The 26,308-nt window shown below is 39.1% G+C and overlaps 1 protein-coding gene across 1 annotated transcript in view; it reads left to right on the forward strand.

Annotated features, from left to right (window-relative positions):
• Positions 1 to 7,419: 7,419 nt before the first annotated feature.
• DHX15 (DEAH-box helicase 15) overlaps positions 7,420 to 26,308 on the forward strand; it is a 51,169-nt gene continuing 32,280 nt past the window's right edge. The window contains exons 1-3 of the mRNA XM_036853900.1: positions 7,420 to 7,681; positions 13,523 to 13,958; positions 17,246 to 17,439. Of these exons, the coding sequence (XP_036709795.1) occupies positions 7,611 to 7,681; positions 13,523 to 13,958; positions 17,246 to 17,439 (701 nt within the window). The 5' untranslated portion in view covers positions 7,420 to 7,610. The remainder of the gene's footprint in view (positions 7,682 to 13,522; positions 13,959 to 17,245; positions 17,440 to 26,308) is intronic.

The raw sequence follows: 26,308 nt of genomic DNA on the forward strand, positions 1-26,308 counted from the left end.
CGGCATTCCCCACTATGATAGCTCTTACTCCTTACAGGCCAAAAATTCAATATGGGGGATTGTGCAAACTACCAAGGATGTCTATCCTTAAGTGTATTGATACATTTATGGACTGGGGACATGACAAGTGGGTGTGTTTGAGAATCCAGGAAAACTGCTACAAGCTGGACCTGGGCCAGACCTCCATTCCAGGCTCCCATCTGCCCCCACTGTAATGGAGTCCATACAGGCACTTGGAGTCTCTCAGTGTCAACGTCAGTTCAGGTCCTATACCAACTGTCCTTGAAATGTTTGGGTACTCTCTTTTCCCCAGTGTATGGCTACATAAGCCAATGGCTATAGATCCCTTAAGGAAAGGACTCGGGGAATGACTACTGAATACACTGTTATAGTGTCTTAGAGTTCTTTCTCCTAGGAACATGTTTCTCCCTTAATTAATGTATTCCAGGTCCAAAAACTGGTTGTAAACCCCAAACTAAAATGTAGTCACTTATGTTAGGGACAAAGTGGAGTTGGCTAATTCAGGTTCATTAAAGAAAAATGAAACTTAAATTTACCTAACATAAGTTGCAGGAATTTACAGCTCTTCTCAGAAATCAGCAGAGGATGCGGGCCAGTCCCCAAATGCCAAGTCTATTCATGCCATCTTTGGATTTCCTTGTTCCCCTGACTCACTACCCTGATCAAAATAAGGAAGAAGACCACCAGGCAACCAATCACCTGAAAAATCCAAATAACTTCTGCATTTACCCCCCCCGCCCCCAAAACCCTTTAGTCTGTGAGCAACTCAGAATTCATTGCTCTGGTAGCCCTGAGTGTCCCGCCTTGCAGGTCAAAAGCCTTTCAATAAACTCATCTTTCTGCTTTGTTTTACTCAGTGTGAAGAATTTGGTTTTTGACATAGTTCAGGTCCAGAAACGGGGCAAATTTTCACTGGGGCAACTTTCTTTAACCTCTTGATCTTGCATCCTTGATTTATTTTGGTTGTTCAGATTGAAGACTTCCTTTGATGGTTGTCCATCTATTTTGCCCTAGATGCCTTGTTCTATTTACCATCTCCATAATTCTGTGGGTCAGGCCTCCTTGACTGCACTCCTACCTTATAGCATCCACTTGGTTTCGGATGTTTAAATGCCACCATAAGACCTCTGTGTTACAGGGTGCTATCATCTCTACCTCTCTCAGGAAGCCCAGTTCTGAGATGTCATCTTCTATCTTCAGCCCTGGACTACGATGACAGCCACCACTGAATTTATGAGTGATGATGATGCCTCTCACCAGAAATTCCTTTTCGATTTGCTAATTGGTGTATCCTCTGAATAGATCTGTGGAATATATTCATCTGCTGAGTTTTCCAGCTTTATGTAAGTATTTTCGCTCTAGCATGTTCACTTACCTGAGCTGTTTAATCCCCCCTTACTCTGTCAACCACAGCAGTTCCGGCATTTCTACCTTACTTGATGTAGTTTGGGCCATTGTTTTTTCCATGCTTCTAGATGACATCTTGAGTGTGTTCACGTCAAGACCTGGGGTTCTTGCGTGAACCCGTATCCTGGGAGAGTACACCCAAATTGATAAATTCTCCCTCATCGGACTTTATGTTCCGCCTCCCTCTTCTCTTTTTATCCAGAACCTTTAGAGTCCAATCACATGCATACTTCCCTGGCTTCTGTTGGTACTTGTTGTGTAGGTTCTACAGCTTCTTTGGGGTTGCTTTCCAATATTATCAGCCTTAGAATGTCTGTGGAATATCATATATCGTGACTTAATTCTAATCATTGCCTAGTGATCGGCAGGTAATGTGGGGGGTGCATCCTGAGGGAGGTGCATGTTATCCTGCACAGAAGGCCTCTCATTATCTCACAAGGAAGGAGCACTAGCTTTTAATAGGAAGTAGTGGGGCATTTTGGCAGGCTCAGCAGGTTGTAGAGAATTTAGGGTTCGAGATTTTTCATGTATATCGACCTAAATGTCTTCATCCCATGTGTCAGGGTCCCACTCTTTCCCAACCAGGGATCTACCCTTGAAATATCATGCCTGCCTAAATGGAGAGTATAATCTTCTTTGGAAGTTTCCACTTGGCTTTCTGTTACTGTTACAGTTAAGTCCTGGGATCTGTGCTCAGTTTTCTCTGTCTTCCCACTGCAGGAGATGAGAACCTCTTTACATGCTTCCAGAAGATCTTCTGGCTTTCACACTGAGCTTTGACTTGCAGATTAATCATACTCAGCCTTTCATTATCTCTCTTCAAAGTATCAAGTCTACTTAGCAACAGCCAATCAAATCCCAATGGTCTTACAGAATAGATACTCTTTCCCCCTATACTTTGGCAACAGTGCCTGATCTTTCCCAGTACACCACAGTTAAAAGCTTTAACAATTGCCCTGCTTTCTTGTGGTAGCTATGTTCCACCTGCCACTGATTAGTTGCCAGCCAATGAAATTGGTGGCCAACTCCAAAATTCAATCATAGTGTCTTCTTTCTTGGACCATTCCTGGCACCAAAGCTTTTAGGTCGGGTTCCATGAAAAGTAGACTCTGAAGTAAAGATTAGTGTTCTGGGAGTTTATTAAGGAGTACACTAGTGGAAGGAACGGCATAAAAGTAGGATCAGACAGAGGGAAAAATTAGGCTGTGATGCTGTCGTATAATAAAGAATTTGACTGGTTTTGTCCCTGGTTCCTGGGAGGTAACTTCTAACCCATTGGAATTTCCCATGGGATAGGAGTGAGTTTGTTATTTATGGTGGGTCCTCGGACCACACCTGAGTTTACGTTAATGAGATGATTTAGGATGAGGGTTGGTCATGCCAGAAAGACCAACCATGTGATAAAAGAGTTGAGGCTTTCAGCCATGTGACATCAGCCTAAGTTCTGGACCTCTAGGGAGGGGAAGGGGGCTGGAGATTGACTTCCATCATGGGGCCAGTGATTCAATCAATTATGGCTGTGTAATGAAACCCCAATAAAAACTCAGGACACTGAAGCTCAGTGGAGCTTCCTGGTTTGTGAACAACACCTTGATGTGTCAGGAGTGTGACGTGTCCTAATTCCACAGAGAGAGGGCACAGAAGCTCTGTGTTTAGGACCCTCCCAGGTTTTACCCTATGTATCTCTTCATTTGGCTGATTCTGATTTGTATCCTTTATAATAAAATTGTAATCATAGGGCTTCCCTGGTGGTGCAGTGGTTGAGAATCTGCCTGCCAATGCAGGGGACATGGGTTCGAGCCCTGGTCTGGGAAGATCCCACATGCCGCGGAGCAACTAGGTCCGTGAGCCACAACTACTGAGCCTGCGCGTCTGGAGCCTGTGCTCCGCAACAAGAGAGGCCGCGATAGTGAGAGGCCCGCGCACCGCAATGAAGAGTGGCCCCCGCTCACCGCAACTAGAGAAAGCCCTCGCACAGAAACGAAGACCCAACACAGCAAAAATAAATAAATAAATTAATTTAAAAAAAAATTGTAATCATAAGTATAGCACTTTCTTGAGTTCTGTGAATCATTATTCCAGCAAATTATTGAACCTGAGTAGGTTGTGGGAAACCCCAGATTTGTAGCCAATTGGTTAGAAGTACAGGTGGCCTGTGGGTCCCTGAGCTTGTGGATGGCATCTGGAGTAAGGGCAGTCTTACTGGAGACTCTGCCCTTAAATCATGGCATCTGAGCTAACTCCGGGTGGTTAGTGGCCAAAATGCATGGTGGTACAAGAGACGCCATCATAAATAATAACAGCCTCAGCTGATCCCACAGGGAGCTCTGATGCGCCAAAGCTCACGGTTGTTCCTAGTTATGTAAAGGGATCAGGTGTTTATACCTCCACAGCATCTTCAGGCTGCCCTTGGGCATCTCTATTTATTTATTTATTTATTTATTTATTTAGCTGTGTTGCTTCTTAGTTGCAGCACGCAGGACCTTTGTTGCAGTGTTTGGGCTCTTTGTTTGGCGCACGGGCTTCTCTCTAGTTGCAGTGCGTGGGTTCCAGAAGGTGCAGGCTCAGTAGTTGTGGCGTGTGGGCTTCTCTAGCTGTGGCATGTGGGCTCCAGAGTGTGCGGGCTCAGTAGTTGTGGCGCATGGGCTTAGTTGCCCCATGGCAAGTGGGATCTTAGTTCCACGATCAGGGATTGAACCTGCATCCCCTGCACTGGAAGGTAGATTCTTAACCATTGGACCACCAGGGAAGTCCCAGGCAGCTCTCTTTAACCAAGGAAATTCCTGAAGGGAGCAGACAGTTGAGTACTGCCTGCAAGTAGCACTCCTAGAAACTGAGGGATGTCTTTCATTCTTGAAGCAGAATTTCCATGGCAAGTCATAGTGCCCACTACACTCTGTTACAGTTTCTATTAAATAGCAGAGAGAGGACAGGGTGATTAAAAGCACTACTGAAGATTGTTTTGAATTTGTAAGCATTTTGCAACTAAAGAGAATTCAAAAAGAGAGATTGGCCGGCTGATCCTGGCAAATCCTCACAAGTGATCATATTTTCCCAATTAAGTCTTTCTGATGTCTTCCTATTGCTCTTGGGAAGGATAGCCTTAATATCCTTAGCAGGACAACTCAGGCTCTGCGTGAAACAGCCCCTTCTTGCATCTGCAGGATCATGTCTTCCTCATCTCACTGCACTCATGTTCTCTCTGTCTGTGGATTGCACCTGACTTTTGCAGGTTTCAGAGCCTTTGCACAGGCTGCTTCCTCTGCTTGGAAATGCTTTCTTACCTCTTTGCCTGACCAATTTGTACTGCTTTTTCGGGTCTTTGTTTAAATGTCCCTTTCTCAGAGAGGTCTTCCCTAACCTTCACTCTAGATAAGGGCCACTTGTTGTATGCTCTCACAGTGCCTGTTCCCTTTGCATGGCCTAAAAACACTTACTAGATATAGTTACCTGTGTCTTTATCTGTTTAATGCCTGCCTCTCTCCCTCTGATAAGTGTCATGAAGGCAGGAACTATGGCTATTTTGTTCTTCTCTTTTTCCCAGCACTTAATTCAATGCCTGACATGGGAGTTTAATAAATATTTGTGGAGTGAATACGTAAATGAAGTAATTAAGGCATAGATAATAGTGACAAAGTGCAGTGGTTAATCATGTGGCTCTGGAGGCAGAGTGGGTTCAAGTCTTTTAAATCCTGACCCGTTCATTGAGAGCTCTGTAAACGTGTCCTCCCCTTTGACAATGTAGAAACTTATCAGTTCACATTGAGTCTGTCTGACTGGGGAAACTTATCCTCAATAACCAAACCCTAGGAGAATAATGTGGAATAAGAATACCTATTTATCAGCAGCACTACCGTGTACCCCTTAAGCACACAGACTGTTCTGGGATGAAGCCAAAACTGTCATCTTGGCCACAATACTCAGCTTCTTGGTGCATCAGTTTCCTCACCTGTAAACAAGTCTAACTCATAGCACCCAGCTTAAAGTTCTGTAAGGATCTGATAGGTTAATATATATAAGAAACAGTGTATGGGACTCAGTATATGTGTGTGTTATATGTGTTAGCTAATATTATTTATTAAGTTAGGTTGGGAGACACCTCTGGCTTGACACCTGGAGCTGGTTAGCTGCGTAAGACATTCCCTCTAGGTGAGTAAAGTCATGCCATAGACCAAATAATAGACTGGAGAGTTGTCTGGTGGAGTAAGAGTAAAGGAAATCTCCTCTGGCAACATTTCTGGAAAGCTGTAGGGGAGCTGGTGGATAGCTCTTCTCTATTCTAGGGACCGTTCTGCCTGAAAATCCAGGGTGAGTCATTCAGATCCAGAACTCTACCCCTCCTCACAGAGAGTGTAAACATCCTGGCAGATTCTGGCCCTTTGCTCCCCTGTTGTAGATTCCACAAAGGCCACTCTCCTTAGGGAAATATAGCCTCTCTTCAGTCATTCAGGTCACAACACAATTGATTAGGTTACAGTTTTCTTTAAATATACACTAGACCCAAGGAAGAAGTCTTATCACTTTCATTTCAGTTCCTCCTTTACCAAGTTTCCTTGCACATTTATGACAGGCTGATGCCTCTTAGGGAGGAACATTTCTGCAGGTAGAATTCTAAGCTTTTCCCTCATTGTTTCTCCAAAATTTTAGAGCACTTTATAGTATCCCTCAAACTGGGAACCTGGAGACCTGAGCCTGGAAATGTGAGAGTGAAATCTGGATTTTAATTCTGACGTTGACACTAACTGGTGAACCTGGTCATCACAGGGGTTAGATTTCCTCATTTGGAAAATGAAGCAGAAAGAGAAGATCAGCTGGAAACCCTTCCAGGTTTACAATTCAGTGATTATGCATCATGATCTCCAACAAAAGTCAATATGCTGTTAATGTACTTTTAGGGTAGAAAGTTGTACTGGGTATTTTATAAGTGAAGATACTCACTTTTCTTTGGGCTGATCTTGGAATGTGGATTTTGTACCAAAAAAAAAAAAGAATTCTCTTTATAAGCTGCAATTGTAGAGTTGTATTTAACCTTAGCGATTGCAATTCTGAGGCTTGGATAAGAACCCTAATATGGTTTTCCAGGGCATCCAAATGACCACTGTGCAAACTACATAAATCACCCGGCTTGGGTTGGTTCACAGATCTTTTTCTTGTGTGCTTCTTCTGGGAATGAATGCAACTGAGCAAGCAGATAGGTTCTGGTGGGAGAGAGTCACAAAAGTCATAAAGTCATTCTACCCCACCAATTTGCTATGGCTTTAGGGACAGCCCTAATGGCTGTGTGACATAACCTCTCTGTCTTGGCGTCCACATCTATTAAATAACACCTACTTTGCAGGGTTACTGTAAGAATGAGAATAGAGGTAGGGTTAACACCGTGGAAGCACATAATATGCACACAGGAAAAAGTTATGCCCTTACTGCCAATTTTCCCTATTCCAGTAAAAACATCAATAGGTTGAGTGCAATCTGTCCGTGCTTGGTAAAAAGAGGCAAAATGTTAAATCAACTATAGTATAAAATAAACAATTTAAAAAAAAAGGCAAAATGGATTATGGTAAGTCTTGACATTTTCTCACCTCAGTTTCCCCACTGCAATTGAGAATGTCCGGTCAGTGGCTTCAAGTGCTAGATCTGGAGTTATAGTTGGGTACCAATCCTGGCTCTGTCCCTTATCAGCTGTATAATCTCGATTAGTTTTTCAACCTCTGTGGGTCTCAGATTCCCCTAATGCCAGGGTAATACAGATGGATAGGATTTCCTAACTAGGATTAGACTTCCTCTTCTCTCAATTTCCTAAATCGGAGGGCCGTGAAGGGCCCAAGGTACCAACCCGCCTAGCACCCACCCAGAGGGCAGAAAATGCCTGTCAGAGGGAGGGCGGAAGAAGGGCGGATCAACGAGGCGGTGGGCGGGGCTGGAGTTCCCGCCTCCTATGCGTGTGCGCGCACCACGGACGCACGCACGCACGCACGCACAGCATACCGCGGAAGCGCGCGCGCAGGCCCAGCCCTCATCGCCGCCGCCATTTTAGCTCCTGGTTCCGGCCGCACGGTGTAGGCTGTTGTAGCGGGAGGGGTGGGGGTCCTCCAGAGTTTTGTAGCTGCCTTCGACTGCACCGATAGAGCCGCTAGGTTCTCTTTTTTTCTTCCTTCGTAACCGCCCGCTCGAAGAGTCCGAAGATGTCTAAGCGACACCGGTTGGACCTGGGGGAGGATTACCCGTCCGGCAAGAAGCGTGCGGGGACCGATGGGTAAGCCAGGCCGGGGACGCGAGGCAGGGGCTCAGGCTTTGTTGGGGTCCCGGCCGGAAGCGGGCCACGGGCCCCGACCCTTTTGTTTCCCTCTGGGCTCGGGTCACTGGCGGCGGGGCGCGGGAGAGCGGACCCTCAGGCGATCGGCCCGGCAAGGGCACGGGGAGCTGAGTGGCGCGGTGGCCGCCCGGCCCAGTCGGGAGAGCGGAGAGGCCTGTCGTGGCCAGTAGGGTGCCTCCTTCCCGGGTGGAGTCGAGCAAGAGTCACTTCGAGGGGAGCGGACGGGAGGGAACCGCGGACCTCGTGGCCTGGGCTCCTGGTAAGGCCTGGAGCCCGCGGAGAGGGTGGGGGAGGGCGCGGCGGGAGTAATCGTTTCCAAGGGCACCAGGTACTTCTCAGGCATTGGGGTCGGGGAGAGGGCCTTGGGGGGCGGCTGGGCGCCCAGCAGGGGGAGAAGCGGAGGCCGGAAAGTGAGCGAAGCGCGTGGATTCTGGTGTAGGCTGGGGTGGAGGTGCTGGGAGTAGAGTGAGGCGTGCAGACGAGGAGTTCTCGGGGGAGGGGAGAGTAGAGGGCCAGCCGGGAGAAAGGAAAACGTGGAGTATACCTGATGGGCTGGAGGGCTGGTGGTTTGGAGCCGCGGAGTTTATACTTTGGCGGGAGAGTGCGTGCCTCGGTCCATTCAAACACTTCAAAGTAGATACTAGGCAAACTTCCGCTCTCTGCCCACGCTCCCGCCATCTCCTTTATTTCCTGCTTTGGCCGAAACAGTAGTTATTGGGCATCCCCGGGATAGCAATTAGAAGGCATTCTTTTTTTCCAATAAATTCTTGTTTTTTGTTTCCCCCCCCGTCCTCGTTCTTAGGTAGCTTTTGAAACAAGAAGGCCCTTTTCAAAAGTTTTTAGTGTTTACGGCAAAATATCGCCCGTCGGGAGGTTGCTTGGGAGTTGAAATAGACCACGCCCGTGGTGTTACAGATTCCTTTCTACGTACCTTTTCTTAAAGGTGCAGAGGAATTTAACAGTTAACCTTAGCAATTGCATCAAAATCATTTCTTGTCCAGTGTGTACTTTCGTTCCTGAAGTACAGAGATTTATTTGGATAATTCAGGCAGAGCCATGAAAGTCTGAATATCTTCAATACTTTGCATAATTTTGCATTTTATTGTGTGTGTACGTGTGCAGAATCACTGTGTCAAGTCTGTATAACTTTTGTTCACTCAGAGTCCTTCCTTTCGGTTGATTGAGGTGTCTGTGTCTGGGGAGTATAAGCCAGGATAGGGTATACTTTTTGGTGGCTTTCCGTATATTGAATATGGAAAGCATAAATATATAACATTTTAATCGTGTAAATTTTTTAGTTTACAGTGTTCGATGTCAGCTTTCTCTCCCTCACCCCAACACACACAGCAGAACTTTAGCACATTTGAGCTACAAGTCACAGGCTCCTTAGAGCTGGAAGTGACTTTAAAGAAAGTATACTCGGCTCCACTTGAGGGATGAGAAATGGAGACCCAGAGTTGTTAAGGTGGCTTGTGCAGCCTTACAGTTTACAGGTGGATCTAGAACCTTGATCTTTTAATTTTCAGTCTTAGCCTGTTGCTTTTTCCGATACAGCACACAGACTGTGACTGTAGTTAAGAGTCATTACGGCCTATTTTAATGACATTTACAATGGGTTGGTAAAGTAGGGAACACTTGGTTCTTTGTTCCTGTGAAGCAAAAATAAATTGCTTGTCATCTGGCTAAGATGCAACTAATGCCTCTCACAGAATTCAGATTGGAAAAAAAAATACGGGGAAGGAATGAATTCACTTACTGGTATTTGTGTGTATGTGCACCATTTAAATGCTTTTTTGGGGATTAGTGGGCCCATGATATGTACATGGGTTTGTTCCCCTTTCCTTGCAAATCCGACATCCTTAGTAAAAATGTGGACTTTTTAAGTCTGGTGGTGACCTTTTGATTCTCTTGGATATTATATATGACATCTACCTGTAAATGAACGAGAGTTCATCTTTGGAATAAAGCTCAAGTTCTGAGATGTTTTGGAGGGACATTTGTATACTCATTTCTATGTCACCTGAATGTCATTTCTGATAGAACTTTCTTTAGCAGTGGGCTTAGAGTGTTTATTAGTGCTTAGGGTTTTTTTTTTCCGTATTTAATAATTTAAAAAGTTACTTTTGTTGACTGTCATGCAGTCTTGCGGATTTTTCTTTTTTGTTAAGCCCTGCTAAGTAGCAGGTGGTTTTACCTGAGAGGGTAGGCCTGTCAGTCTTGTGAACTCCACTGCCAAACATGGATGTCCCATTTTCCCCGCTACTCAGAAGGGAAGGTAATTCAGTGAGAGATTTTACTCAAATTCATGCTCCCAAACTATATATGGCTTTATTTACTTTTGCTATATTTTAAGTTTGGAAACAGGTAGAGAAGTTGAAGGTTTCTGTTACATACTGACCTTATTCCTTTTTCCACTTTTCCCACAACATTTTCTGTGTAAAATTATTAACCAAAAGACAACTTACTGTTGAAATATGGAAAAAAATTTTGAAAACAGGAACATTTTTCACTTTGATGTTAGTTTCTGATATTACTGCCTGGTAAGAGTTTTTTCGGTTAAAAATGTGAAACATAGATAAGATAACATACGTACAGTGTTCCCAAAACTATTTCAGGTGCTTTATAAACAGGTTTTCACTGCAGTTCTGTGATGAGGTTAAGTAACTTGCCCCAGGGAACACAAGAAATGTCCATTCATAAAGATATAAAGAAAAGGGGAAAAAATTACCAAATCTTCATCCTCATCTTTATTTAATCCCTTGATGAAAATTTTTTTAGATCTCTGCATATTTATTCACAGGTATCCTGTTTGATACCAATAGGATCTTTTAATATGTATTATTTGTGCTTTGATTTTTTTAAACTTCACCCAGAAATATGTCATAAACTGTGGAATGGATATACATTATTCTTTTCATTGGCTGCATAGTATTCCACTTGTAAAGGGGTATCATAACTTATTTAACCAATTTCCTGTTCACTGATGTTTTGGTAGTTTCCTAGTCTTACAAGTGAAAAGTGTGATGAACATCCTTATGTGTACTTATATCCCTAGAAGTCCCTGAAAGTGAGATTACCAGATTAAAAGCAATGCTTGTTTAAAATACTCTGATTTTGATAACCAATTTACATCTTCATTAGCATTTCTTTAGTTTCTGTTACTCCATGTAGAATTTTAACGTGGTATTTTAAATTTAAAAAATAAATGATAACCAATGTTTATTGGGCATTTATTATGTTCCAGGCACTACTTTAAGCACATTATATATATTAACTCATTTAACCCTTGCAATACCCCACAAGAGCTTTTTATAGATGAGGAAAGAAATAAATGTGGTCATATAGTTAGCTTAAGTGCTGAGCCAGGATTAAGCTGAGATAAAATACTGAACCACGTGCTAAACAACTGTGTCCTGTTGTGTCTCTCCCTGCCAGTATTGTGGCTAAGTGATCACTGCTTTGATAATTAGTTTTTTAAGCATTATACCTCGATTAGTAAATCTTCTAAGTAACAAGCTCCTTTATAATAAAGGTGCCTGTTTAAAAAAGAAAACATGCATGTACACAATATTCTGCATGTATTTATGAAGCAGTGGGTTTGAGGGCCCCCCCCCCCCGCACTGACCCTTAATTTTTATCTTCCCTTTCCTGTTGAAGGTAGATAGTTTGAATCACAGGCAATATTTCTAGGTGATTGAATTTGCTTTCTTATTTTAATCTAAGAGACTATTTTATCAATACTTCTCGCTTTGCAGATTAGTAAATTGAGGCTTATACCTTTCCAGTGGTTATGCGACTGTGACCTAGGTGCTCGTGCTCCTTTTACTCTTATATCAGAGTTAAACCCCAATTCATGGTCAGCAGTTAATCTTTGTGTCTTCAGAATGTATTTTATGCTTCCTCTGTTGCAGTTATTTTTGGTAATAAAGTTTCTGGTGAAGTAGGCACTTGAAAAACATGCATTATTTAGACCAGATGTTCTTTAAGGATTCTTTATGTTCTATGAACTATAAAATGTCTAGTCTTTGAATCCATTCCTGACTACAGTGCTTCTCACTTTGCTGGACATGTATCTATCCTGTTGTAAACTTATTCTCATTCACATTCTCGGGCTGTGCAAATACTTATTTAATTACAAGCACCTTAAACTGGAGCAGAATGAGAGAAGCAAAGAAAGGATGGTTGATGGTATATTGCGAAGATAGGCCAGGAAGCTTACGTTCTGAGTTATGGGACTTCATTTTGTATGCTGAGTAGGTTATCCTTTAGGTTCCTTTGATTTCTTTCTCTTTATGCCAGATGGGATGAGAAGCTTCGATCCTAGCTTGTATGTTCTGTAATTCTGTAGAAGGGAACATTGGGTTGGGGGAAGGGAGAATCGCTTTTTATATATACATATGTGAAAAGATTATATATATGTAAAAAATATATGTGTGTATGAATATTTGTGTACATATAATAAGGTTTTTCTCTACTTAGACAAGTTCCTGTGGAATAGAATTATTTATTTTAGAAGGGACAATATCAAATATAATTGGTCAGCTTACCATTTTTGTAATTGGGGAACCATCCTAACTCATGCTGGGCTCAGCATTTTAGCTGTATTCTACCAAGGGGAGTAACTGTTGCCCAGCTTATGTGCCATTACATCAGAATGAATGGTCTTCCCTAGTCTGCTGCTGATAATTGGGGCATGGGAAATTTGTATGTCTTTTGTGTGTTATGGATAAGGAACAGTGACATGTTTAGCAGCTTGTGTCATGGTTCCATGTTGCCTCACTATTTCAAATCTGAGTCCAAACACCTTGTGGCACATTTGTCTGCTATAGGATTTAGTCTGAAGTAAACTAGATTAGTAAAATGAATAAGCATAGATAATTTTAAAATTCTTACTGGTTAGGGATCATCTCTAGTATCTAGAAGTAGATACTAGAATTGGCTAAATGACCTAAGATTAATATGGTGGTCATCTGCATAATTTAAACATTTTAAACAACTTAATAGTGTTCAGTGAAGCTTGTTTTTAAATGAGCTACTTTTCACTTTATGGGTGATCAAAGTATACATAGGTTTTACAAAGTACTTCCCAGTGTCTTTTACTATTGCTGTTAAGGATACATGCAAGAGTAAACAATGAAAACAAGAATAAAAAGTTTTCGTTTTCCTTATAGAGCAATAGATGCATTTTGAACAAAATTTGGAAAGTGTTAACTTAGGAAAACAAACTTGCTAATTCTTTAACTCAGAATTTTGTTCTGAATTTTGTTTGTATTACTGTAATGTGAGGTGGAATTGTCTTTGAGGCCAGAAGCAATAAAAGACTTAGTTCTTGCTAAATTTTGAACATACTTTCAGTGTGAAAATACCTTTTCATGTAACCTGAAGGAGAATCTGGGAAAGACTGATGCCATTCTCTTTGTGCCTAATTTGTCCCTACCTTTTTCCCACACTGCCCTCAGTCTTTAATTTCTAAGAAGGAAAGGATTTTACATGCAGAATGAGTTCTTGTGTTATCTCAGCTGATGGCTAAAGGTGGAAAGAGACTGTTCCTTAATAGAATTTGATGCATCATCAAGGAAGGGAAAGATGTTTATGGATTAGGCATGGAGAATCCTTGATTACAAGTTATTTTTCATTGTTTCTGATACTTCGAGTTTTATATCAGTTTATTTGGTTGTTGGACATTTACTTTCTTGTGACTAACGCCGCTATGAACATTTTGCGTAAAATTTGGAATCTGAATTGTAAATTTTTTTATTATTATTATTTTTTTGTTTTTAGGAAGGATCGAGATCGTGAGCGTGATCGTGAAGATCGGTCTAAAGATCGAGAACGAGAACGAGATAGAGGAGATAGAGAGCGGGAGAGGGAGAAAGAAAAGGAGAAAGAATTGCGAGCTTCCACGAATGCTATGCTTATCAGTGCTGGATTACCACCTTTAAAAGCTTCCCATTCAGCTCACTCAACCCACTCGGCACATTCAGCACATTCAACACATTCTGCTCATTCTACACACACCGGACATGCAGGACACACATCACTTCCACAGTGCATTAATCCATTTACCAACTTACCCCATACGCCTCGATACTATGATATTCTGAAGAAACGGCTTCAGCTGCCTGTTTGGGAATACAAGGATAGGTTTACAGATATTCTGGTTAGACATCAATCCTTTGTACTTGTTGGTGAGACTGGGTCTGGTAAAACAACACAGGTGAGTTATTGAATACCACAGTCCGTACTTTATTAATGTTTACGTTTACTAAATGTTGCGTATTTGGTTCTGGTGGTTATTCTCATTGGCTGTCTGTCAGAACTTTTTGAAGCATAGCTGCTTTTTTTTTTTTTTTAAACAAGTAATGAATGGATTTTTTTTTTTTAAGTACTTTATTTATTTATTTATTTTATTTATGGCTGTGTTGGGTCTTTGTTTCTATGCGAGGGCTTTCTCTAGTTGCGGCAAGCGGGGGCCACTCTTCATCGCGGTGCGTGGGCCTCTCACTATCGCGGCCTCTCTTGTTGCGGAGCACAGGCTCCAGACGCGCAGGCTCAGCAATTGTGGCTCACGGGCCTAGTCGCTCCGCGGCATGTGGGATCTTCCCAGACCAGGGCTCGAACCCGTGTCCCCTGCATTGGCAGGCAGATTCTCAACCACTGCGCCACCAGGGAAGCCCCATAGCTGCTTTTATGTTTAGCAATTTTTAGTGACTTACGGGGTCGGAATCCTGTAGGGAGTACTTATTTTCCTGAGTCTCTTTGGAAAAACAGCAGTGCTGTTTTTTCCAGTTTTATTATGTAAATTATGGCAGTGATACTCTCCCACCCACTTTGAATCTGGGGTGGTACATATTTGGGGGCACAAGGTTTGTTTTCCATTGCTTGGGTGGAGAGAGCTGAACCATTGGAATGATTTTGTTTTTGTCATTTTCATTTCTTTGTTTTTGTTTTTATAATTGTTTTGAACTATGTGAATATTATTTATTCTTTTAAAAAATAGAAGAGCTAAGTAAAGTCTTTTTACTTGTGACCTCAATGCAATAGTGTCCCCGTCCTCCCCACCCCTGAACTAAACACACGTTAGTGTTGTATTAGAAATATATTTAGGATACTTCTCAAACATGGATGAGCCATTATTTACTAGGCCCATGTAATAGACGTTTAGGCTGCTTCTAATGGTTGTTTTGCATGGGCAAGTATATCTTTAGGATAAATTCTCAGAAGTGGAAATTACTGGGTCAGAAGATCGATTATAATTGTGGAACGTACAGCCAAATAGCCTTCTATAGGGAACGTATCAGTTTACCGTTCCGTGAGCATGTATGAGAGCATATGTGGGAAACCACTAGAGTGTACTACTGAACTTGAACTTTTGCAAATCTGACAGGAGAAAAACGGTATTTCAGTGTAATTTTTAATTTGCATTTTCTTGCTCTGAGTGAGGTAACCATATTTTCATTTTCAGATGCTTGAGCCTGACCCATCAGAAAATTTCTTAGATTTTACAAAAATAGCAGCCCCTGGCTATTGTAGAAAATCTGGAAAATTCAGGAAAGTGTTGAAATGAATTTAATAATTACTTATCATGCAGAAATAATTGCTATGTTTCCTATGGGCCTGATTTTCCATGTTTATGTACCTATGAACATGTTTAGGTTTGAGCATACTGCATATACAGGTTATCCTGTATGTGTATAATTTAAGTTACACAATGCCACAAATCTATCATTTTGAGTATTTCATGGAGACATTTTGAAGGCTACAATAGCAACCCAGATTGGAGGCTTTTGTTATATAAAAGACTGAGCCTTAGTATGTTTTTTCTTTTTAAATGGAGGAAATGTAATGCTGATGTTAGAAGCTAAAACTGTTGGTTTATTTTTATCACCTTATGGAAATTTAAAGAAATACATGAAAAGATGTAACTCTAAGCTTATTAATATTATATTTTTAATAATTATTTCATCTGGTTTATCTAGTTTGTGTAGTATTAATAGCACCCATTTAGTCAGCAATTGGGTAAAGCCAGGCACTGTGTACTTTGTATTATCTCATTTAAGTTTTTCAACAGCCATGCAAGGAAGTTGTTAATCACCATTTTACAGATGAGCAAAATGAGGCTTTGATTTATGAGAGGTTTAATGGGTTGCCCTAGGTTACACAGTAGATATAGGTGGATTCAGTATTTAAAACTCTGTCCCTTTGTCTCATAGCCAAAGTTATATTTATTTCATATTACTCTTCTGTGGTCTTATATGATTAACCTTATTTCAGAGATGAGTTTATTTAGTAGCAGTTAGTGGAGAAGAAGGGCAAGTGAACTCAAAACAAGATTTGTGATTTTTTGGATTAGTATTTTTTTTTTTTTAAATACTTAAGATACATGGATACCTAGGATTGCAGGGATTTGGGGGATTCAAAGGGAAACAACAGTGTAAATAGTGAATTTTACACAAATGCTTTTTCCGCATGCTCCTATTAAACTTTGACTCAAAACCATTAAGAATAGTTAGCCATTTTTTGGTTATCTTTTTGTGCCTATCAGAAAGTGAAATTCTCCAAACAAAATTGCAGAAGGAACCTAACTAAAATGTAGTAATAGTACAACTAGTATTCTTCAAATATCACTGTACAAATCCTATACCAAAAAAATGCCATGTTTCCTGTAGCATTAAAATCTGTTAGGCTTTTGGAGGCTTTGATGGAGATCCATCATGTCTTTCTTGTAGGAGTGGTTTCCAATTTAATGTAGTAAGCACTTAGATTTTTCCCATGGTTCTTTCCCAGGTAAGTGAGTAGAGAACCATTAAATTAGCAGATCTCTTAGTTTCTGTTGATAATGGAACAGCCAGGAAATGCAGTGTCATCATGGCAACAACCAACTACTTATGCTTGTTGGTCTTTTTTTTTTTTTTTCCTTTGTTTACCCTTCATTGCCCTCCTCCAGGGAAGTGCTGTTGCTGCTTCTATAGGTCCTATTGAATTTGAGATTGATAGTTAACTAAAATTAACTTTTAAGATGTACCTAAGGTGTTGCCATTGTGCATACTTCTGAGGGGAGAAGGATAGGAGTTAGATTCTGCTGGCTTACCAAGTATGAGCTAAATTTGTAACTTAAATTGTATAGGAATTTAAGTTACAGTTTCTTAGAATATTTTTGGGAACTAACATTTGTTATGAAGTAGAATTTTCGTAAGTTGGAATTTTTCCAGTGCATAGAGAAATGCTTGGTGGTGGAACATTGACACCATAGAGCATATTCAGCAAAGCCTCAGTGGACCTAGCTCACTGAGGAGTACAGTTATGACATATCAGTGTTATACATGACCCTTCCTCGGCTTGGAGAGCTCATGCTATTACAAGTTTAAGTCATAAGTAATAATTTGTGGTGTGCCTAAATTGAATTTTGTTTAAAATTATTAGAATGAGATAAAACACTTCATGTTAAATATACCTGATGTGCAGGCAGAGTAGAATTAATTTAAATGTGAAATTATTTGATAGATTCCACAGTGGTGTGTGGAGTACATGCGATCATTACCAGGACCCAAAAGAGGAGTTGCCTGTACCCAGCCCAGGAGAGTGGCTGCAATGAGTGTGGCCCAGAGAGTTGCTGATGAAATGGATGTGATGTTGGGCCAGGAAGTTGGTTACTCCATTCGATTTGAAGACTGCAGTAGTGCAAAAACCATTCTTAAGTAAGTACTATCTTTAAAAATGAACACTTTTTTCCCCTCTGTTTTTATTTTTTGCCACCAGATAGGGGACTTTGCTAGTGGAGTCTCAAGCCATCTAACTTTAGAATAATCCAGATTAGACCTTCTTATGCTTACTAGACGACTTTTTAATATGGATTCTTTTTCTTTGTAGTAATATATGTATAGCTATTCAGTGGTCATTGGAGTTCAGAGGTCAGATTTTTTAGTTACTTGGTGCAGTATCTTAGGTGAAATGTTGTATCATTTAAATATGATAGAAAAGTAAAGTGATATATTTAGTAAAAGACAGTTACTTTTAGAATGAATGATGTGTGGGAAGGGGTATGATTTATTTGGGTGAGAGAGCTTTTAATGTTAACTGTACAGCTATTACCATGCATATGTTATGAGCTAAAAGGAGGAATCTTTTGTCTTGTGATATACTCTTGGAGTCTCCTCAAAGACCTCGTTCCTCTTCATTATACCATGGTGCACATGATTGACAACCATGCTGAGCTTTTTTCTAACATTTTCTTTAACTTCCCTAATTTTTTATCTTCATCTTAACACTTCCATTCTGCATAAGTAGTGATGTTTGTTGCCTGATGGTAATTCTTTTGAAAATCTTCCCCTGTTTTTAACTTCTGTTTATTCTGTGTACGTATAACATTTCAATCATTTTTTAAAAACAATTTCCTTGTCATGATACAATCTTCTCCTTCAGGCTGTTTTTAAAAGACAATTGGGAATAAAATGTTACATGGACAGTGACATGAGTCTTTGATGGCAGAGTACCTACTGTGTTATGGGGGAAACTATATATTTTACAGAAAACTTCAAATGTATGTAAAAGTAGAATAATACTGTAATGAACTTGTGTTTATTTGTCTTGCATCTTCAAACTTGGCCAATCTTATTTCATCCATATCTCAACCTTTTATATGTCCCATATAATTTGAAGTAAATCCTAGGCATCGTATACTTTCATCTGTAAATATTTCAGTGCATCTCTCACGAAGATAAGATTTCTTGAAATGTAACTGTGATATCACAACTTAAAATTTTTCCATAATCAGAACATTGTTACCCTCAAGTTTCATTTCAATTTCATTTGATATATTATTTTATTAGAACTTCAGATTGTTTCATTTTTAATAGCAGTTGAACTTAGGTGTTTACTTCAGCTCGTCTTTATGACTTTATGAGACATGTTTTTGGCTTAAACCTTAATCTTCATTGAATAAATCTTTTTAGTTTAGTGGTAGTCACATTATTGGTTGGTTGTAATTACAGTATAATTGACAAAAACACTACATAAGCAAAATCTTAACTTGCGATTTTTTTTTATTTAAGATTAGAGAATGTCAAGCAGTTGAGGATAATAAAGGGCAGATTTTACTCATCTTTAGGAGGAATAATATTCTAAAATTTGATTCAGTATACATTGAATTTTTTTTTTTAAAGCCACAGTTGAGCAGGGAGAACAGAATTTGGAAATTCGGAGATGAGAAAGTTACATGCAGTGTTGGGGCAGAATGTGTGTATGTTTGTAGTAGGAAGTGGTAGACTTTTAAAAGGTGTATGCTTGTGAAAGATTTTGGTTCAGTTAATAGGGAGTGACAAGTAACAGATCTGATAGCTGAAAATGAAAGTATCTTTGGCATTGTGATGTTTTCTTAATGGAATGGTTTCTGGAGGCTATAATGAAATTTAAAAAAACTTTAATTCTTGACAGGGTAAGCTTATTGGAATTTCTTCTAGAATCTTCTGAAGAGCTAGAAGCTAACTTAGTATTATCTTTAAGTGATATCAGATCCTATTAGTACAGGGTTAGTGGTAGTTTTAACTAAAGGGAGTGCTCCATTAAGTGCAGTGTCTTATGAATCCCTATATGTATTTTGTATAGTCATCTATCAACTCATTTCTTGAGAACCCAGTGTTCAAAACATTTAAAGCTTTAACTTAATGAGGATCGGTTACATAGTTAATTGGGTAGGAAGAGTGAATACATCAGACAACTATCAGTACCCTCCATAAACTATTTTCATATATAGATATAAAATGCTTATGTATCTACTGTGTAGCCAGAAGAAGCCTTTAATTTTCACCATAGAAGGATGGTAAAGAGGACTAACTTATAAAGATTCTGTCTCAGGAGCTGAGAACTTAACCATGTCCTTCCTGATTCATTGTGTATACTGAACAAATACATGTTTACTAATTAAATAAGTTTGAGAGTACTTTAGCCTAATTATATCTTTAAGTCATCTTTATACAGATTAATGGTCCAAAGATAGTTTCTTCAGTGTTTGGGACACATATATGTCTAGGTTCTAGGTTTAATATTGTGCTATTTTAGAGGGTTGGATCTAGTGTAAATTAGTGCACAGTATGTTAGACTAGCCTTAAATAGCTATCTAGTCCCAGTAGACAGGTTACTTTTCAAAACCACCACTGCTAAATGGTTTTTATATTTTGTTTGTTGTGTTTGCCTGCTCCCATCTTTTTTTTTTTTTTTTTCCCCTCCCTGAAGTATTTCTTTTGCAGTATATTTATGTTCCTTTGGCCATCTTGGAATGCACATTATTGGGAGGGGTACCTCATGAGGTAGCTATAAGAGCAGAATAGTCAGAAAGATTAAGTTGCCAAATTTGTAATGAGTCAGTGAAAAATATCTTAATTCATTTTAATGTTAGGAAGAGGTTGATAACAGTTTTGCACAGGATTTTAAGCACTTTGTACTTGGACTTGTAACAAATTTTAAGAAATGCATTCTTCATTCTTTGTGAAGGAGCTGATAACTTTTAAGGGAATAGAGCAGTTTAGTAGTCTTGAACTTTTGGGAAAACATCATAATATTTAAGTTATTAATTTAATAGCTAATTTCACTGTTATTTTAGGTGGTATGCTTCCTTTTTGTTTTTTTTTTTCCTCAAACTGCCTAATTACTGAGAGATTGTGATATTGAGGGAATCCGGTAATTTACACAAGTAATGCTTATTCATTCAGTCAGTTAATAATTGAGTACCTTCTGTGTGTTGGGCAGTGCTAGGTATAGTAAATCTGGTTCCTGTCTACATAAAGCAAATAAAAAAGTAAATATAAAATTTTAAATTATGATTAGGCTCTGAAAGAGAATTTTGGAGTGTATATGAAAGCATCATTTGAGAATTCAGTTGAGACTAGAAAAGAGAAGGCAGAATTTTAAGGCAAGGACTGAACTAAAAGTAATGGTTTGCCAGGAGTAGGAATTGGGGTACAGAGAAGCAGATCTTTCCAGGCACATGGAACATCATTTTTAAAAACTTATTTTCTGAAGGGGAAAAAAAATCATACTTTTTACTTGAAGGCACTGTAGTCTGCATATTATTTAAAGTATGCAACTCATTTGTGTGAATCAGCATTTCCATGGCAGATGGCTTTTGAGATATTTCAGGACTGGTTTGTAGACAGTATGGATGATCAAAGATTGTTTTTTTTTTGTTTTTTGGTTTTTTCCTTGCCTAATTAGAACATAAACCCTTTGGGAAGAGAGTTTGTGTCTGTATCTGTAGACATGTCTTGTGCATGAATCCTTTAAAAAAAAAAATTCTGAGGACACGGAAGGGGCAGCAGAGGAGTGTGAAAATTTGTCACTACAATGTAGACTAAGGGTGAATCTTAAATATAATCATGGAAAGGGTAGAATTTTCATGGAAAGACATTTTCCCTGATTTGTTTAAACTTGTCTTGGTGGAGAAGGTATAGTGATTTGATGTACATAATTTGCCTTTTATTCTGAGTCTTTTGCTTTTGGGTATCAGATTCATTTCAATTTGGGGATGTCACAAGACTAAGAATTCAACCCAGGATAATGTTGATGAAGCAGAAAGTGTTGCAGCTCTTTATTGGAGGACACATGCTTTTAGCTCTGTATGACTGTGCACTATCCTGAGATGTTTATCTTTTATATAACTTCAGGGCAAGATGCTAGAAGATCAAGGAAAGTTAAAAGACAGGACATAGCTGAAATTTAATTAAGTGACGGGGAGAAATAAAGCCTTGGGTTTTAAGGTGTGGTAAGCCCTTTGTAAAACTTGAGGGAGAGAAGTTTTGAGCAAACCAGCCAAAGAAGTGCTTTTCCACGGAACATGGATCGGAAACTTGCGGAATTTTTTAATCTCCAAAAGACAGTCTAGGTAAGAAGATGAAAGAGAATCCAAAAATATTTAACAAATATAAGAACTCAGTAAAATAGAATATCTAAGGTTGACCCTTGGGGAGGATTTACCAGATATTGCCATAGCAAATTCTTTGGGACCCCTGGAAACAACAGTTCGAAGCACCAGCTGCACAAGGACTACTTAGAGATTCCAGAGTGGGTTTCCAGCAAGACAGTCTTGTTCTAAAAAGTTGACTTGAGAAGAGAAGCAAAAGGAAAGAGATTGTAGAGCACAGACTCTAGGATTGCAGTGCCTGAGTTGTGTCCTAGCTCTGCCACTTATTATCTGTGATTTTGGCCACGTAATTAACCTCCCCTGAGCTTAGTGCTTTTTCAGAAGATGGAACTGATAATAACAACTACATCTTAGGGTTGTTCTCAGATCACATGTGTAATTTGTGTGTAGCCCATGGAGTAATTCCTGTTACCCAGCAAGTGCTAAGTCAACATTTCTACTCTTGCTGCTGCTGACAGTGGTGGTAGATTTCCAGCTTGAGAAATTATTGGATCTTATTAACCAGTTAACCCGGTTAATTTAAAACAGACTTATAAAACCAATTTAATAAAGTTCCTTTTAATACAACAATTGAATTACAATTTGGGGGTTTTAGCTTGAATTAAACATTGACGTTACTTGTCAATATGAAATTAATGAATGAATCCAAATATTATTTTAGGACTGGAGGTACGATGTGGAAACAGATATCTGGTCATTAATTATACAAACATCAATTATAAACTACTTTATTGAACATCTGTTATATGGTAGGCTTTGTTCTAATTCAAGTGTAGCACTGAAGTTAGGGAAAGGCAGTTTTAGTGGATCTTTAGAAAGGGGTGGGAATAAAGAGTAAATGTGGCTATTTACCACTTAAGCAGTTCCTGTCATAGAGACTAAAAAATCACTGTTGTCACCTTAGAATTAAAATTCTGTTGACTTTTGTTAATTCATAGAAAGCTAACTTGATTTCCTAAAGGTCTGCATATAGTATTACATTTGACCCTTGTGTTTATACTTAGGCACTCGCAAGGGATTAGTTATAGAAGTCTCTTTTGTTTACAATGCCAACATCTTTAAAAACACCAAGTAGGGGGCTTCCCTGGTGGTCCAATGGTTAAGACTCCGTACTCCCAGTGTAGGGGGCACGGGTTCGATCCCTGGTCAGGGAACTAGATCCGCATGCTGCAACTAAAGATCTTGCATGCTGCAACTAAGACCTGGCGCAGCCAAATAAATTTAAAAAAAACACTAAGTAGAACCTCCACATTGATCCTAGCTTTGTAAATTCTGTTGTGAAGATGGGAGAATATTTCCTTCAAAAGTTATGAAAATTTGCAGAATAGGCAGTATATTTTGAAAAAAATGATTTAGTTTCCTTATTTTTCTATTGTTAATTTCTTTTGCTTGATTAGATCTCTAACTCTGAAACACATACCAAATGTATTTTGGCTGTTTGCCAAAATAAAGCTGTATTCTTTGGCTGCTGATCTTCAGCATTTCAGTTAATAACTATGAGGCTATATACTTGATAAGTGGGATTGGATGTTTTCTGTTTGGCTTTTTTGGTCCACTTTTAAAAAATTAATTAATTTGGGTGCGTCGGGTCTTAGTTGGGGCACGTGGGATCTTTTGTTGCATCACACGAGCTTCTCTCTGATTGCCGTGTGAGGGCTCAGTTCTGGCACGTGGGCTCTCTAGTTGTGTGTGGGCTCTAGCACGAGAGGGCTCAGAAGTTGTGGCGGGCGGGCTTAGATGCCCTGCAGTGGCATGTGGGATCTTAGTTCCCCGACCAGGGATCGAACCCATGTCCCCTGCATTGGAAGGTGGATTCTTAACCACTGGACCACCAGGGGAGTCTCTGTCCATTTTTTTGATATTAGAATTGCATTAAAACATTGTAGATTGCAAATTATTCCGAGTACTGTATAGTACCTTTCCATGTGACTGTTTACATCTAATAGTGATTTGTTCTCATTGTAACCGATATCATGCTGAATATAGTGTTGTGGTTATAGTAAGATTAGTGTTGCTCATAATGGGTAATGCTTTTGCTAAGAATATGTCAAACTGAACTTGAGCCTGTATAAATCTTTATCCCTTTACCAGTGAAAAGATCATTATGTATATAAAGGAACTGAGCTAGTGTTGTTGGCTCTTTTCTGACCTGGTTGGGGAGGTAAGCTATGAAGCAATTAAGAAGGTAGTTTGAATGTCACATGAATTGTGTAGATGATTTCACAGAAGAGGTGGTATTTCATCTGAGCTGAGAAGGATGGAGAGACTTAAATGGGCAAATTAACTAGGTAGATAAGCTAGATTTTAAGTAGAGTAGAAGTTCCCATGCTGCTTTGGTTCACAGCATGCTTAACGTCAGGAGTTTTTTCATGACACCCTAGGCCTAAAGAAATAACTCAGAATTCTTGTTTATTTAGTAGTTTAGTTCTAAGAAGTATTTATGTTCTAACAACTTAATAGCCCATTAAACAAATATTGGACATTGAAAGAAAAAACTCAGTCATTATTTCATTCTTAACCACCATTATTTACTAATGTGATGTCTGCGGAATCAGATTGGATGCTTCCACCTTTACTTTTCTACACAGTAAACTTAGATTGTGCTTTAGTGGATTGTATGTGAGCTGTCCTTTAGGAGATCTTAATATTGAACAACCAGATGTCTTGCTTTTTTAAATGGCTGTGTTCTTGTGGATCAGGTTTGTGAAGTTGTCTAAATAAATTCATAGAACTGAGACATACAGTGCTAGCTATTTTGGACATGCACAGAAGACTTTCTTAAGTTAGTGATGAGTCCAGAAATAGCCAGGTCACTTGAAAGAGGTAAAAAACTTCATTTTTTAAACTGACTTCTATATACTTAAAATGTATGATCAACTTTTTTTGTGCACATGGCATACAGAAGTACCAACTGACATTGGAAAAAAATTGTTTTCATGGATGAAGGTATTTGATAACTTTATCAGTAGCTCTTTAATAAGTATAATAGCATTCACTGTAAGCATGTTTAAAAATTGTTTGCTTTTTTTTTGGTAATCAACCATTTCATAGTGTTGGCATTGTGAAGGAAGGGTAGGGTGTTTAGACTCACCATATTTGCTGGTGAAAAGAACAATATTTTATAAAATCACTGTACTATATGTAGTTCTGTCTTCTAATATTATTCCTGATAAATGCAAACTGTTTTAGCTTTGTTATTTTTCTGTTCCTTACTATTGTCATTAAAAAATTATTCTACCAATAGGGGCTTTAAACAAAAATAGGTTATGTGGTAGGAAAGTGTGTAAGTACTTCTTTTAGTCACTGTCTCTTTCAGAAGTCTTGATCCATTATAACTTTGAAGAAATTACCACACACAAACCTGTTTGTGTAGGCATTTTAACATGGGTAGCTTTTCTTTAATAGAGACACATATGTCACTTGACTGGATTGTAGTGGGTTAATCTAAAAACAGTGGTAAATAGAAAATTTATGAAAACGTTAAAACATTTTATTTTAGCTTAAAACCTATACATTCGTCAATCTGTTAATGTAGGACCAACACATTTCCTTGAATATGGGCCCTTTGGAGTTCCATTACTTAGTAAATTGTCTAGTTCTAAAGGTGGGATCTAAACCTCAAACACTTGCAACATACACAGGTGTTGCTTTTCTGGAATTTAAGAGAGTTCAGTCTTTTGGAATTCTGGAATTCCAGACACCTTTCACTCTTCTGTAGTTATCTCACACGTTTGATAGCTTTTGTGTGTGTGATTTATCTTTTTCAAGCTTTTCTGGAGCATACAACTTAGGATACATACATACAACTCTCTTTTCTGTTCTAAAAGTTGATCATCATGTCACATATGATTATGTTGACCCAACTGGCAGGGACAAAAGTGTAGTTATACTACAGTATGTTTGTAGAGTAAGGGTGGTTTTCCCAAGGATTCATTCATTAGGTGGAGGTTAGTTAAGAGTGTAGCGTAGAGTTCTACTGTATTGAATACTTAACCAAGTACCAGGCAGTTGGTGCAGTTAGGTGTTTTATATACATTGTTTTATTTAATTTAAACAGTAGCTACCATATTCTCATTTTTCAAATGGAGTGTTAGAGAAGTTGAACTTGTTCAAGGTTGAACACCAATAAGAAAGCAGGGACTTGATCAAGGTTTGTCTTGCAACAAGGATGTGTTCTTAACCACTGTATGTGTTGTTCTTCCTCTCCATCCTCATTCTTCATCTCTCCATATAGTTATGTGTAAGTATTTGTAAAGCAGTAAATCTAATTACTCAGAATTAACAGGGCCTGTCATTTATACCAAATACTCTTTGAAGCAGATACCAGGAATTTCTTTGGGTCATGCTGAGACAAATTTTGGATCCTCTAAAAACATAGTTTTGATTTACATGCATATTTAATCATGCCAGGATAAAGCCTATACTTTGAAAGGTAACCAAAACCCTAACAGTATTGGAAAAGCACTGTGTAACTAGGATTTTCAGAACAGATTAATTCAGAGTTTATAGTAGGGCTGGTTCAAGATGTATGGCTGCTGATTTTATTTATATTTATCTTGGAGATTGTTGTAGAACAATAAACAAAGTTGCCTTATTCTTTTTAATGGCTGCATAGTTTAATTCTTCTGATGGACACTCAAACTTACAGTTTT

This window comes from Balaenoptera musculus, chromosome 5 (assembly GCF_009873245.2).
Source record: "Balaenoptera musculus isolate JJ_BM4_2016_0621 chromosome 5, mBalMus1.pri.v3, whole genome shotgun sequence".
Classification (NCBI taxonomy): Eukaryota; Metazoa; Chordata; class Mammalia; order Artiodactyla; family Balaenopteridae; genus Balaenoptera; species Balaenoptera musculus.